The sequence below is a fragment of the Monopterus albus genome, unplaced genomic scaffold (assembly GCF_001952655.1).
Source record: "Monopterus albus unplaced genomic scaffold, M_albus_1.0 scaffold255.1, whole genome shotgun sequence".
NCBI classification, from domain to species: domain Eukaryota; kingdom Metazoa; phylum Chordata; class Actinopteri; order Synbranchiformes; family Synbranchidae; genus Monopterus; species Monopterus albus.
Window position 1 is genome coordinate 187,071 of NW_018128135.1, and position 15,389 is coordinate 202,459.

A 15,389-nucleotide genomic window follows, 5' to 3' on the forward strand; every position below is an offset into this window, starting at 1 on the left:
GCATGTTAGTAGACTGTCAGTGCTTTTAAGCACAGCCTCACAAAGCAGATAAATAGAAATAAGACTTTGTTTACGCATTCAAACCACCAATTTAAGGGTGTTCTGGCTTATATCAAGTTGTGGAAGAACATAATTTGTTTTATGGGGTTTCATCTGTTGCACAATGAAGATAAATATCAGTGTTGTAATTCTCTGGACACTGGAAGCTTTTTTTTTATTGCTTAGAGACACAGTACTTAATGTTTATAGAGCAGTAGTTATGTCTTTTTTCCTCTCTTTTATTATCAAACTTAAGTTGCGCTGTCAGTCTTTTAATTGATCTTCTCTTGTATCTTGATATTTTCCAGTCCCTCCCTCTCCTTTTCTTTTTCAAAGCACTACCAAAATGGCAGCAGCCAGACTTAAGCTTCAAAACTGCTCTTCAGAAGACCAATGCGTGACGTCACTGGGGGTTTGTCCACCTTTTATGTAGTCAGTGGGTAAACATTACACCCTCTAACATAAATTATAAAGAGGTAAACAAGAAAACAGAAAAATAAAAATAATTAAAATCCAAGTGTCCAGCCTAGCTGCTAGCATGGCCAACATGTCCTCATTCCCATGTCGTTAAATATGGAAGTTTTGTCGCGTACCTTTTGCGTCTCATATGGGCTCTACCTGGCATCCATATAAGACACTCTGGGTATGCATTAGCCTACTTCACAAAAATGATGTGGTTATGTCTAGGGACAAAAGCAAAGTGGTTATGGTTAAGAAAACAATGGCTTGGGCTAAAATACTTGAAATAAAACAAGAAAAAAAACCCACATGGGTTAAAAACCACTTCATTGCACCTTGGATGTGAACTCTGCTTTCTTGTGGGAAAGTTTGATATTTTGTTTGACCCACTTCCTGTGGTCTTTCTCCCTTCATATACTACCATCTTGTTCTGGGTGTCAAAAACGGACGCGAGTGGAAACTCTATTGAAAATCCTGTGGTTGCTTTTGGCATCTGTATGAGACACTAAAGGCACATGGCATATCAGTAAATGACGCTCGCATGGCTGCAAACCCCCTGTGCACTTGTCAATAGGCAGTGAATGTGTGCAGAAATGTTCAGCTGATATAAAATGTATGTAATGTGTAGTATTACACTTATAACCTCCACATAACATCTTAGTTTCTTTAGAAAGACCAGTTGATGTGTGTGTACACTACAGCAGGTTAACCCCAGGGCAGTAGGGTAAAGGTTCACTAATGGACCAATGATGAATGAAGATTGGTATGACATAAATGGCTAATCAATGCAAAGGTTTAACTAGAGTATTGGCAGCTGCAGTCTCGATCAATAACCATCCCACAGGTCAGTGTGACACTGCATTTACTCTGAGTGGGGAGGATGGAAAACATCCATTCCAATTTTCCTGGGAAGCTCCCCTGGCCAGAGATAGGAAACCCAGACTGACTGTTGATAGAAATACTAGATTTAGACTTTCCTGCATTGGGCATTGTGTTTTGGAGCAGTGGTGGCTGTTGGATGTCTGACAGAGAAAGGTTGAGATTTTAAGATGAGACTGAATCAAATGTCTTGGGTCTCTGAGCCTTGACAGGCTGCCAAGTTACCATCTTTGTCCATTTTAGCCACTGCACAAACCAGCCTGTAAAATTTTACCTCTTTCTCTATCTGTGACTCCTGATGCATCCTAAAATAAGGCGTTTAAACCCTGATTTTCCTCTGCCTGTACTGCTGTACAAGCCTGTGGTTGTATTTGGTTGGCCAACCTATACGACCCCATACGGTTGTGTCCCTGCCCTCTCATACAACCCATATCAACATCTCCTGAAGCAGCACTCCTACACGGGCAGGAGTTATTGCAATAATGCCGCCATAACTCATTGGAATGTATGTCACACCAGCAACCTTTATCGGCTTTCGTTGTCATGGAAACAGTGATAAACATGACAGCAAGCACCCTGGAGCTCCATCATCATGGAAACTGCTGCTACAACTATGAAACGGTTTCATTACATTTTTGCTCGAGGAACAAAAAACAGCTTGGTCAGGTTAAAAACTACTCCTTGTACACTGGACTTGAACCCTGCTCACCTGGGGAAAAGGTCTGTGTTTAATGTACCAGCATCCACCCAAGCCACGTGGGCTTTGTTACATCTCCTAAATGTCACCTCTGCTCGTGTCATAATTACTACTGTCACTACAGAGTCATTTTTTACAGGAGGACTGTGTCAGTTTAGTAAATCCCAGAAGCCTATAATCAGCAAACCCCTTCATTTCAAGAAGAATGCTTATCTACCAATAAAGTAATTAACTCATGACACTGTCTTCCAGCCTGTCATTTGAGCTGCCAAGAGGTTTCAGAAAGCAGCTTCGTGTTCATCCTGGCCTTAGTCAGCACTCGTCATTGGCTGCAGCACCATCACGAGAAAGTCATTTTTCAAATAAATGCAGGTCTTTCAGTGCCTCCCAGGATCCTGTTTCTCCACCATCTCACTCTGACACCTTATGCCAGATTTTCTCCTTTCTATAATGGATGGGCTAATGGTGACAGAGCGCTTTCACTCATCTGAGATTGCATTACATATATTTTAATTTTATTTACCCATTTAGTCATCCACTGAGGTTTGGATGTGCAGCATTGCCTGCCTTTTTATAACTGTGTAAAGGGAAATGGGAAATGCAGCTGTGGGGGTCTTTCATGGTGTAGTAGTATTTAGGAAGATGAATTTCTGTGTCTCAAGACAGCAAAATTAGATCAAGCTAAAATCTGTTGGGATGTTTTATCTTATTTTTCCTTAATGTCACCCAAGTGGATGTATTTGCAGTGTTGTCAAGAGGCTTGGATGAAGTCCTGCACCAAACGTTTGGTACAGGGGCTGCTTTGGACAAATACTTTAACACAAGAAGGTAGAATGCAGCTGACATTTTGTCACCCAACAGTTCAGTCTGCATGTCTTTATCAACAGACACTGCTTCAGTTCACTTCTTTGTCTTTCCTCCTCTGAACCAATCTGTCTCAGGGGCGATGTTGTTTGACTATCTCTGTGTGCACAAGTTAATGCGACTGATGTGTGAGTCATGATGCAAGTGTCAATTGCTTAAGTAGTCCAGATATGAGTCTCAAGGGTTTATTGGATTGTCTTTTTACAAGCTGTTTTGTTGACTAAAAGCTTTTTGCTTTGCTTACTTTGTTTTTTAATAGGCTTCATTCATTAAATTATATAAGCAGAATAAAAACACACCTTAATATATTGGTTTGTTTGCACCACCACCAAACCAAACGCTTTGAATGTCAGTAACAGGATGAAACAAGCGTCTACATTCATACTACAGCCATTTTCACACACGACCTCCGTACTGTGTCAGCAGAATCAGGCTCAGACTTTGTCCAGAGTTGCCCTTTCACACATGTAGCACACAACAGGAGATAGTCTGTCAGAGGTTGCTGGAAATACTCAATTTGGTTAATGGGAGGGGGGAGTGCCCAGGTAGAACTGCCAGGAGGCTGGACATGACACAGTCATGTAGCTGGTTTGTAATCATAGACAACCGAGTCTCTTGCCGTACCTTAAATTTGTCTGACAAGTCTGGCGCCGGTTCTTAATGACAGAAGTTCCTGAATCACATTACGTCTTCAGATAGATATTTTCATTGGTGTCTTCATTGTAAATCGGGGCTTGAGTGAGGCTGTACTTAAGCACAGCAGTGCTTTGAGCTAGCATGCTCATAGCGACAGTGCCAACAGCCTAATATTTAGCAGGCGAGCGTATTGTTCGTCATTTTAGTTTAGTGCATTAGCAAGCCCACGCAGCTAACTAGTGGCTGAGGCTAGTGGCAATGCTAATATTTATTTGTAGATGATCATAAACTAAAATTTCATAAAAGTATATCTAGAAGTAATACTTCAGTTCCATAGTTGTGGGCTGACTGTCAAATAAGTTTTTGTAGAATGTGTTTTGAGTGATTTCAGCCAAGAGGTATGGCCTACCTTTTCTCTGAGTCTCCCTGTCTGTCAGTCTGTGTGTTGGCTGATTGGGGAGCAGCTATTTTTGTATCTGTTCTGCTTTTATTAATATCTCTCTGCTGGGAGACAAACTAATGAGTCCTAGCTCTCTGACTGCTACATCACAACTTTTGTGCGTCACATCAGACACTTTGTGAGCTAAATCACAGTGGGCGCTCTACATCACATGCTGTGAACTGCATTCACCAGTAGGTTATTTTAGAGCGGAGTGGGATATTACTTTGGTGCTTCTTTTCTAGAGAGAGAGAGTGCACAGAGGACAACAGACTGGCAGAGATATGTTATTTAGGACACTCTGGACAGGTCGCCAGGCTGACATACAGTGACAGCCAAACATTCACACCGACAGACAATTTAGAGTCATAAATCAACCTAATCTGTATGTCTTTGGACTAGGCCACATATTTCTGTTTGAACCTGACCCCAGCCTGAGAGGGTGGTGGTCGAACTTGATCCAAACCCAATATTGTATTTTATGTTGAACCCAACTTGAGCCAGTTGTGTTTGTGCGATGTTTTATTACTATGACCCTCGTGCGTCTAATATTATGGATAGCATAACTGCTATCTGCTTGTTAAGTGTGATGTAACGTTCCACTTCCGGGTCCAAACTTCCCCAGACCCACTTGGCGGAGCATGTCACCCTCTACACAGAAACACCTTTTTTTAGAAGGCATGAAGGATGAGAGTAACAAAAAAGGTCACAAGTGATTAAACCAAACATAAACATAAACTGCAGCAAAAATTAGACTTATAGAGTCTCCTGTGTCCCAAAATGGTACATGTCCTGTTAGGCTTTCTAACATTTTTGGGCCAAGTCAAATTTTATTTCTATATCGCAAATCATTTGACTTAATCTGTAAAATGTGTACAGCATTTAACACCCTCTGTGTTTAGACCCCTGACACTTAAAGCACAGAGATGGGAAGAGATGGAGCCAGGCACAGATAAAACCACACAGGCCTCATGTTGGAGACGGACAATCTGTATAGAAATGTCGTAAATAAGAAGAACTGTCAATCTTCTAAATTTTAATCTTTTCTCTTGATTGCCTGCTGAGATTGCCTTTCACCCTGCAACAGATAAAGCTTATTGAATTGAACTGAGATAATATCCCATCAGCAGCACGAAGGGGTCGCTGTGAAGGTTGATGAGTCTCCAGCCATTATCCACCTGCAGTATTAATTATTCAACTCTATTCTGCCTCGATGAAGAATGTTTAATAACCTTTTAATTCATTTTATTCAATTAAATGATATTTATAAAATCTATGTATTTTAATATACATCACTTTTAAGGTGCATTTTCAATATGATGCCTGGCCTTTATTTGTTTTAATTATTATATTATTATTATTGTTCTCTGTTGGTATAAACTACCCAGCATCACAGTGTTCACTGTTACCTCCTGTGGCTTTATAGAGGCCTCTTCCCATGAGCGTACACGTCCTGATCCTCCCTCGTATGTGATCGGTCAATGCACCGCCTTGGCCAGATGATGCCATGGATTGTTATGGTAAAAGTTGAACCAGATGCACAGGGTTGCATCGTTTTGCCGGAACACTGCCATCATGGGCAACTTGGGGGTTCAGTGTCTTGCCCAAGGACACTTCAACACATGTACTGCAGGCACTGAGATTTGAACCTCCAACCTTCTGTTTGGGAGACAACTGCTCTACCCACTGCACCACAGTTTTCTTCTTAAATCAGTTTTCTTGCAACCTAATAGTTGTACATGAAAATATTTCCTGCATCAGCAGTACAGTGTACTGAACAGATTGTTTCAGAGATACAGTAAGAAACATAATCTTTAAACATCTTTGGTGACACGCCTCAGCATCACCATTTTGTAACATTAGTCAACAGTCACACGTGTAACAAATCCATTAGACAGCAGTTTCTCAGGACCCTAAACTATAGAGACAAGACTGCAGCACTGCAAGACACATCTACATTTCCACTGTCGATGGAAAACAGCAAATCCACAGCTGTTCTCTGGGGCCAAAGCCCATTGTAGGAAATAAGGAAGGACTAAGGAGGGAAAGCGGCTTTGCTAAAAAATGACACTATATCAGACACATCTCAAACCCATGGAGAGCACTGAACATCAAAGTGATTCACAGGAATGTTTTGTTGTAATAGCAATATACAGTATGTGAAGTTCTCTAATTAGCAGAGAATATGTTGCTCTACTGGCTAAATCATGGCTACCTTGACCTTTGGTTTGTACTGACGGGAGTAGTAGTGATGAATGACAGCGCTGCTTCGGATTAACACAGGAAGTGACAGATCATATGGAACAAGTCAGGGAACAGAAGCAGTAACCCAAATATGCCAGTGTCCTGTCCCACATGGACACGATAGAAATAGCACTGTTCTAGGTCACTCTTTAATAACTGCAGAACTGACTTTTTGGTTCTGTGCGTCAAGTCTCCTAAAGCCTTTTTCTTTCTATTAAGGTGATTGAAACTATCTGTGGAGACAGAGAGAGAGTTTGCTCAGTGGTTGTAACACAGGAACAGAGACACTGAGGACAGGAAAAACAGGAATTTGACTAATTGAATCTTTAACTTACTCATGATAAATTTGCAAGTTTTTAATTAGAAAACCTCCAGAACAACAAACTGCTTTATTATGAAAATGCCTGCATTGCCATTTTACAAAAAATAGTGTCACATTGTTCTGTTTTCGATGCGTTGTGCGTGTTTCTGTGTGTCCTCAGTGTTAAAGGAAAACAATTTTAATGTCCCATACTGAAAACAAGGTCAGCCACCTCCTGCTTCATTTTGAACCTACTCTCCGTCCACACACACACAGGCACATGCACACAGGACGCCTCGCAGCCAGCAGACATACATTGTCCAATAAAGTGTGTGCTGTGCATTGACTTTGTGGCCTATGTTGCAGTAAGATGTATGTGTCTGCTCTGAGGAGGAACCGAGTGCTTTTGCCCTTGGACTAGTTAAAGTGCTCGTCCTTCTTCTGACACTGATGACATCAGAGGAGGACAAACACATACCACAACTGAACTGTTTACATATACCTAACTATAAAAAAACAAATAGTGAAAATCAGATGATCAAATTGCTATTCACAAGCAAACATCCACTAGAAGTTGCACAGGAAGTCATGCAGCTGCTCAGTGGTCCTTTAGAAACCCAGAGAGTCATAATCATTAAAAAATAGAATTGTTTTCTTTTACACATAAAATACTGCAGTATTTCCACGTGTGTAGCAGCTAAACTCAGGATTTTTCTGCCTGTTTTCCTACAGTGGATACAGAGGGCAGAAAGTTGAAGGGAGGCATCCAGAGGAGCACAGAGACGGGTCTGGCTGTAGAGATGCCTAGTCGGACCATTCGCCAGGCCAGCCACGAGTCCATAGAGGACAGCATGAACAGCTACGGCTCCGAGGGCAAGTGAGTAACAAATCCTGCTGCAGTGCAACGTAAGCACAACCCTGACGATTCATTCAGTTTAGCTGAATCCAGCACAGTCTGGCACATTTTGATTCTATGAAATTGTTGAATTACTGAACACATTGTGGGTTCACTCGAGGTACACGTGGATATGTGGGAGTTTCTCTGTGTGTTCCATTCAGTCTTTTCAGCGAAATTTCAGAAACTGTGAATTAACTTTAGTGAAATTTGGTTGGAATTAGATTTTGGTGTGAACCTGAAAGCAGGACTTAAAGGTTATCAGGGAACTGGAAGGACAGGGACGTGTGACTTGGCAGAGATATGTGGCCTGTCTAGTTAGAACGAAATCATCTTTTTTACAGTTGACTTTGTGTTTGTGAGGCTTGTATTGTTTTTGCTTCAGTTAGTTGCTTTTCTGCCTCTTTCCATGCACATCTGGGATAATTGAAATTTGACTATTTATGCTTTCAGCTATGAAATTATGACAGATTGTGACTTGATTTAAAACCCTCTAGGGCAGGTTTGCAGGGACACAAAATCAGTTTACCTCAGAATTAAAGTGACAGGAGTGAGGTCTTCAGGTGTAACGGCAATCTAGTGGATTGTTTAGCATCAGTGGAGGTTTTAATCTACTTTGAAACTGCCTTCAGGCTTTCCTGTTTCCATTTTATTTCCATAGCAGGAGACATAACTGCCCCTGCATGTGTTTCTATCATCCATCTAACAGAAACAGTCAGCTGGGGCTTTGCTGATGGTGCACAGCGCCTATGACATCAGCACTACTAATGTAGTATGACTGAGCGCACACACACACACACACACACACTCACAGTGTTTTCATTCCTTGTGGGGACTTTACATTAACTTACATTCATTTCCTCTAAACCTATCCCAACCTTAACCTCACGCTAACCTTAAACCATGTTGCCACCCTAAAATTCAGTGAAGGCCGAGTCCCCACAATGTGTATTAATGGGTTTCAGTCCCCATAATGTAAGTAATACAAAGGCACCCACACACACACACACACACACACGCATGCAGATCAGTGCCAACGTAGCTACCAGCGCTGTTGCATAACAAGACAAGGTACAAGGTCGACAGGGAGGAAGGCAGACTGATGGGGGCTGGGAGGGTTTAAAGACAGAGAAGAGAGGGAAACAAGAAGTAGTAGAGATGGGGAGAGGGCGATTACATCACTGAATGTCTTTTCATGCATATTAATATTCCATTTATATCTTCAATATACAGATATTCTGTTCACAGGGAAACATGGTTTAGTTTGTATTTAAAAAACAAATATCTGTTTTAATGCTGGGTTAGTCGAGGAGGTGTCACAGTCTCGCTGTATGAAAAGAAAAAGACAAGTTATTGATTGTCTCATGTAAAGGCCAGACACTCAAAGAGAAGCCTTAATCAGTTCAATCCAGAATGTTAATGTACACGAAAACAAACTCAGAGAAATAATGAGGAAGTATCGGCAAGGCCAATACAAATAGATGGAGCCAGTGAAACAGAGCTCAGCTTATTCAAACCTCCCAGTGTTTGCTCCTCTTCCTCTTTATCCAGGCGAGCTAAGCTAAAAACAACACAGCGCAATCACATGATGGTCCTCATCTCAACTGCACCCGCAGCCTTGTCTTTTAAAAAACATTTATACAGTATATGCTCCAAAAGAAACATACTATGGCCTGGATAAGAAAAACATAGTTAACATATTTAGTATCTGCCAAGTTGATTCTGACTGTATCAGCAAAACATATTTTATTAGTTTTCCTACAATAATCACTCACAGCAACTAAGACATGAGCTGTGGTTATGTTCAGGAAATCACAGGTTAAGGAAAGAGTTAAATAGTTGACTATATAATAGAATAGTTAAATATTTAAAAGATTCATGTTTGTTGTTTTTATCAAATTTAAATTTGAAGGCTAGAAAATGCATAAGTAATTCTATTGTTATGTTATTGTTTTTTGTAGGATCCTAATTCTTTCAAACAGAGGAGCTAAAGGTTAAGCTAAATCTGTGTATGTTCTAAGCCACAGTCATTAAACCTGGCTGCACACCAGCATCACTGAAATCCTCAGCAGCAAATGGCTGCTTGTCTTCCTGTCCGTCAGTGTTTCTGTGTTTCCGTCGGCTGCTTGGCTCAGAGCGCTGACTGAAAAGCTCCGGCGTATGCACAGCCATGAACAAGCACTTTGTTAGTGCACACCATCCAAACACAGCTTACTGATTTTTAAAGAGTCCATGTCTGCTCATTTTGCTCATTACCAGCCATTTAATGTTTAATCTTGGGTACCTCTAGATTAGCTTGGGCGCTACCTGAAACTGAGTTTTGAGCAGAGGAAACACATCTTGATGGGGGAACAACAAACACTGGCAAATAAGTTACATTTTCAACAATGACAATACCTCAAATCGTACCTGACATAGTCAAGCCAGAATATGAAAGTGGACAGCACAACGAACTGCAGCTGCATTAGTTAATCTGAATTTCTCCTCCATAGATAGGTAAACAATGTACGTATATGTGCCAGTGAAAAGAGATGTGTAACACTCTAAACAAAGCAGGTGGTTGAGAAACCCCTTATTTTAACTGGCATAATGCAGACATAGTAACTTCTCCAGCCTTACAACACTTCTCTCTAACGTTACAGAAACAGGCAGTGTGTTTTTTTTTTACTTATTGTTAAGTCCCACTGAGTAGTGGAGACATCGCTCCCTTTCAAGTATCTCCAAGGTCGGTAAATCCAAGCGGTGGTCACTGCGTCTGGTAGGCTAAACTACCTGTCCAGCAGAAAACGAGCAACTTTGGCGTCATTCTGGAAACATTTGCCCCTCATCAAGGATTTCCATTTGGAAATGTGACATGACATTGGTCCAGTTTCCAACATGACAGTAACCACCTGTTCAATCGCTGTAACTAATTCACATAGTGATTGAACGGTGTTGCCTGCCTGAGCTCTTGTGCATCAGGAAATATCACAAGATTAAAAGACCTTAAATATTTGTAACAGACTGATGTGTGTCATCAGCCTGCAGCACACGGTTGACACTGTTTTATTTCTGTGAAACAGCAGCGTAATCCCCAGGTGTGCCTCACACATCAGCCTTATAATCTAAAGCTCAGGATTTTATCACCCAGTAATACCCAGTCGGCTAATGTAACTTGACCTTTTGCATGTCAGCACTCTCTGTGTACACACACACACACACAGAGAAATACCACAAACCAAGCACAAAGGACTGCATCATTAGTTTCTCTCTAATGTTCTGTTCACTGACTTGTTGCAGCACAAATTGTACAGTGCATTAAGTGCACATGTGCACCGGAATGCACACCTACAACACACCAAATGGAACTATGTCAGACATGAAAAATGCAAAACAGCACAAACAATCAGCAGTAGAAACAAGTATTAAATATTAAAAATGACCTGCGGTAAGTTCATTTCCTGATGCCTGCGTTAATGACCTGAGCTACGTGCTTGTGTGTGTTGATTGTACCGGAGGAAACTGCCTTCTACATTATTTTGCAATGACCACTGAGTGTTCGGCTGCTCATTCTGAAGTTCATATTGAATGTCAGCCTGTGTGCCTTTATGGGACTTTGTTGGAATAAACTAATAAATATTTAACATGGGTTTCCTTTCATTTAACATTAAACACAAAGCTGTCAGGTAACTTAAATTGTGGTGGTTGTGGCAAAAACAATAATACACCTGTTTCCCTGAATGTGCAGCTTAAATATTTGAGCGGTGATGAATAATGATGGAGTGGCTATAAACTAGAATTAAATATAAATGTAGAGACAAGGGAGAAGAAAGATGTTAAAAAGATGTAGAATAAGAAAAGGGAAGAATGAAGAAGAGGTTTCTGGTGCACACCCACACAGGTGTTTCAGTTATTCTAGCTGATTAGACTTCTGCTCGCATTAAAGACTGAGGCAGCTGTGGTTGTGCCCAAACAAACAAGGACACTCAACCACAGTTTCTACACATTCTGATAAGCTGAGCCAGCAGTGGAACTACCTGAGTGAAGAGATGAAATCTGCTTTCTAATATTTAGGTAGAATATCAGTCACACAGAACAACAACAATCTACCAGGAGTGGGGTTTGAACCCACGTGGGCTCACGGCCCGTTGGATCTTAAGTCCAACGCCTTAACCACTCGGCCATCCTGGTCTAGATTTGATGGCTGTGCCTTGCAGATTGCAAATAAATAAGAAATGATGTTAGGGTGGCTTTGTCCTTTAACTGCTCGAACTGATCGAAGACACACCCACAGTAGTAGTATATCTGGCAGTCTGCCATCAAAGCACTCTGAGCTGATTCCTTTGCATCCACACACAAACACACACTAAACAAGGACACGAGGGGTCAACAGCCAAAGCCAACAGTCTGAGTTTAGTTTCAGGGAGCCAAATTGATTTGGGGGTTTAACTGTGCCGAAACGGGGGTGATAAATGGCTTCCAGTTATCAGTTCTTTTCTGTATTCACATTCTTTTCCTTCTGATTCCTCTAGACTCTGTTATTATCTTCCAGTCTGACTCACTTTCTGTCTCCGACAAAAGTACAATGCCTGATTACATTTAACCATCTGTCTCTTTGTTTGCCTCTTCCTCCCTTTCTGCAGCCTGAACTACAGCGGCATGTGTCTGGCATCTGATGCCCAGTTCAGCGATTTCCTGGATGGAATGGGACCTGCCCAGTTTGTTGGACGACAGACTCTGGCAACAACATCGATGGGTGAGACAGAACATGCCCTTAGAGCCACAGGAGTCTGTCAGCGGTTCATCTATAGTCTGTTGCTTTTCTTTAACAATGCAAAACTAAAAATGTTCCCATCTGCAAGTTGAGAAAAGAAATTACAATTTCAGATGAAAGCTTGCAATTGTATTATGTGAATTACCTCTGAATCAGGCAACACCAAAGTCTCCCCATGAACAATGGGCAGGAAAACTGAAAAAAAAGAGCTTTTTTCTTCATAAAATTGAACCAAACAGCTGCTGCAGTTATTTCACACTGGAAAAAAAGTGCCTCATAAATCCAAACTGTGTCCTACTGCAGTGGTTTTCTCATCACACCCTGCATTTATTCATCTCCAGGTGGTATGCATTGGATACAGTGCATGCAGCCTGTCCTCCACAGCAGTGATCTACTTTAAATGGGTCATCTTCCTCACTGGCAGTCAGTGTCCTTGCCCCAGCTACACTGACACTGACTGGTCCAGTTCCACTTCAAACCTGGTGTCCAGTCCAGTATTATATGGCAGCAGACTGAGAATAACTTGGGCATCATCTGTACTGTCACTTTTATTTGTTATCTTGGGTGATTCTATGTGAAGCTGTTATCCAGAAGTAACCTCCAAGAGACAGGAATGAAAACATTTTCATTTCCCAGATCACATGTGGCACAAAAGCTGAACCTGCAGTAGATAGATTCAGACTGCTAAGGGGCAGAAAGACACACAGGGCTACTTTACATCAATAAGACACACAGTGACTTTAGCATTTATTTGGTTTACCTGGTGAATTTAAGTCAAATATTCACTTTCTTTTTGTCTCTAATATGGTCCCCAGCAACTGTATCAGAAAGTGTCTGATTCTTAGTTCGCAGTTTCTTTCCCCGTTGCCTGAAAGAAGGTCAATGAGAGGACTGAGACTGAATCACACAGTAAAGATGCCACAAAACAAAAACTACCATCTAACCTGATTCAGTGTGTAGCAGAGAAATGCTACTGTATTTAAGACTCATTCATTGTTTTTGTTTCATTTATTTAAAGGAGCTACAGTAGGTAGACACGCACTTCTCTAATGAGCTAGACAATACTGAGATATACAACTTGTCTCAAACGACTCAAGCGATAAACATTATACAGAACCTGTGTTTAATGAGCAACCGGTCACTTATTAAATACTGTAAATGAATGTAATATTTTAGTTTTGAATTAACCTCATTCAACTTTGGTCCTTGTCAATACTTGGTCTGGGACCCAGTCTGGACTCCAGTTAGTCCAGTCTACTAACTGATATGGATCATATAAGGTGATTATGAACCACAACAGTGCCTGTGCATTGTAGCACCTTCTCTACCCAGCTACACTATCTGTAAAGTGTGTTATTACTTTACTGGTTTATGATGACACCTACTGTGATGTTTGCTTTATTATATTATATTTTGCATCGCTGTGTATTGATGTCATTTAGGTTACCTGAGGCAAACTGCCTTGATGTAAAAGTCTAAATTTTGGGTAACTTGGAATGATACACACATTTACCTCCTCCATCCTCACTGTTTAAATGCACCTGTGTTTTCAATCATCCAGGCGATGTAGAGATTGGTCTGATGGAGAGGAACGGAGGTCTGGAGGTGGAGGTCGTCCAGGCCAGAGGACTCACTATGAAACCGGGTTCAAAGGGACCTCCAGGTCAGTCTCTACCACTCCAGTCTGTCACTCAAATGATCAAAAGAAGCTAAGTGTGTTTTCTACAGGATGTTATTCTGCTTGACCACTGTTTAAACAACTGTCACGTCTTAGTTCCCACAGCACACGAATGCCTCATAAGCCAGCAAACAGCATCAGGTACAGACATGCAACAACCTGCAGCTGACACTTTAAACCTAAGGGGATATATTTTCCAAAATGCACAGGGCACCTGACGATATCAAAGATGCATGAGTGAAGAAGAGGAAATTATTTTATTTTTCTTGTTCCAGAGAAAATGGAATAATTTTACCAATGAAAGTCTGTGGTGTCCTGTGGGACACTGCACCTCCAAACTACAAGGCAGTAACACAGATTTTTCACCATTCTCACACTGTGTAAGCTAAAATGCGGTGTTAAATTGTTCTTTAAAAAGTCTTCTTCTTCAGGGGTTTGTGGATGTGGTTTGGTCAGATTTAACTGGAACTGAACAAACAACCAACCAGCTGCGATCAAATGATGCACATGTTGTTAAATCCCAGTCGGTGCAACGATGTTTTTGTCATCACCACGTGTTTCACAGAGCCTAATCAACTTCAAACTGGCGTGAAGAGCACTAAGAAAAACAGTGATGAGATCACATGAACTAATCAGAACTGCTGCCCAGTTACTTTACAGTGGGTACGGAAAGTATTCAGACCCCCTTAAATGTTTCACTCTTTGTTGTATTGCAGCCATATGCTAAAATCATTCAAGTTCATTTTTTTCCTCATTAATGTACACACAGCACCTCATATTGACAGAAAAACACAGAATGTTTGACATTTTTGCAGATTTATTAAAAAAGAAAAACTGAAATATCACATGGTCATAAGTATTCAGACCCTTTGCTCAGTATTTAGTAGAAGCACCCTTTTGAGCTAATACAGCCATGAGTCTTTTTGGGAATGATGCAACAAGTTTTTCACACCTGCATTTGGGGATCCTCTGCCATTCCTCCTTGCAGATCCTCTCCAGTTCTGTCAGGTTGGATGGTAAACGTGGGTGGACAGCCATTTTCAGGTCTCTCCAGAGATGCTCAATTGGGTTTAAATCAGGGCTCTGGCTGGGCCATTCAAGAACAGTCACAGAGTTGTTGTGAAGCCACTCCTTCGTTATTTTAGCTGTGTGCTTAGGGTCATTGTCTTGTTGGAAGGTGAACCTTCGGCCCAGTCTGAGGTCCTGAGCACTCTGGAGAAGGTTTTCGTCCAGGATATCCCTGTACTTGGCCGCATTCACCCTTCCCTCGATTGCAACCAGTCGTCCTGCCCCTGCAGCTGAAAAACACCCCCATAGCATGATGCTGCCACCACCATGCTGCACTGTTGGGACTGTATTGGACAGGTGATGAACAGTGCCTGGTTTTCTCCACACATACCACTTAGAATTAAGGCCAAAAAGTTCTATCTTGGTCTCATCAGACCAGAGAATCTTATTTATCACCATCTTGGAGTCCTTCAGGTGTTTTTTAGCAAACTCCAGGC

General features: G+C 41.4%; 1 protein-coding gene and 1 non-coding gene across 4 annotated transcripts in view; one reads left to right on the plus strand and one right to left on the minus strand.

Annotated features, from left to right (window-relative positions):
• rims4 (regulating synaptic membrane exocytosis 4) overlaps positions 1–15,389 on the plus strand; it is a 46,089-nt gene that overhangs the window by 14,596 nt on the left and 16,104 nt on the right. For all 3 annotated transcript variants that reach the window (XM_020621220.1, XM_020621221.1, XM_020621222.1), the window contains 3 exons: positions 7,291–7,435; positions 12,076–12,188; positions 13,768–13,869. In XM_020621220.1, the coding sequence (XP_020476876.1) occupies positions 7,291–7,435; positions 12,076–12,188; positions 13,768–13,869 (360 nt within the window). The remainder of the gene's footprint in view (positions 1–7,290; positions 7,436–12,075; positions 12,189–13,767; positions 13,870–15,389) is intronic.
• On the minus strand, positions 11,540–11,623 carry trnal-uaa (transfer RNA leucine (anticodon UAA)). The gene has a single exon. It is a non-coding gene; the product is annotated as a tRNA-Leu (tRNA).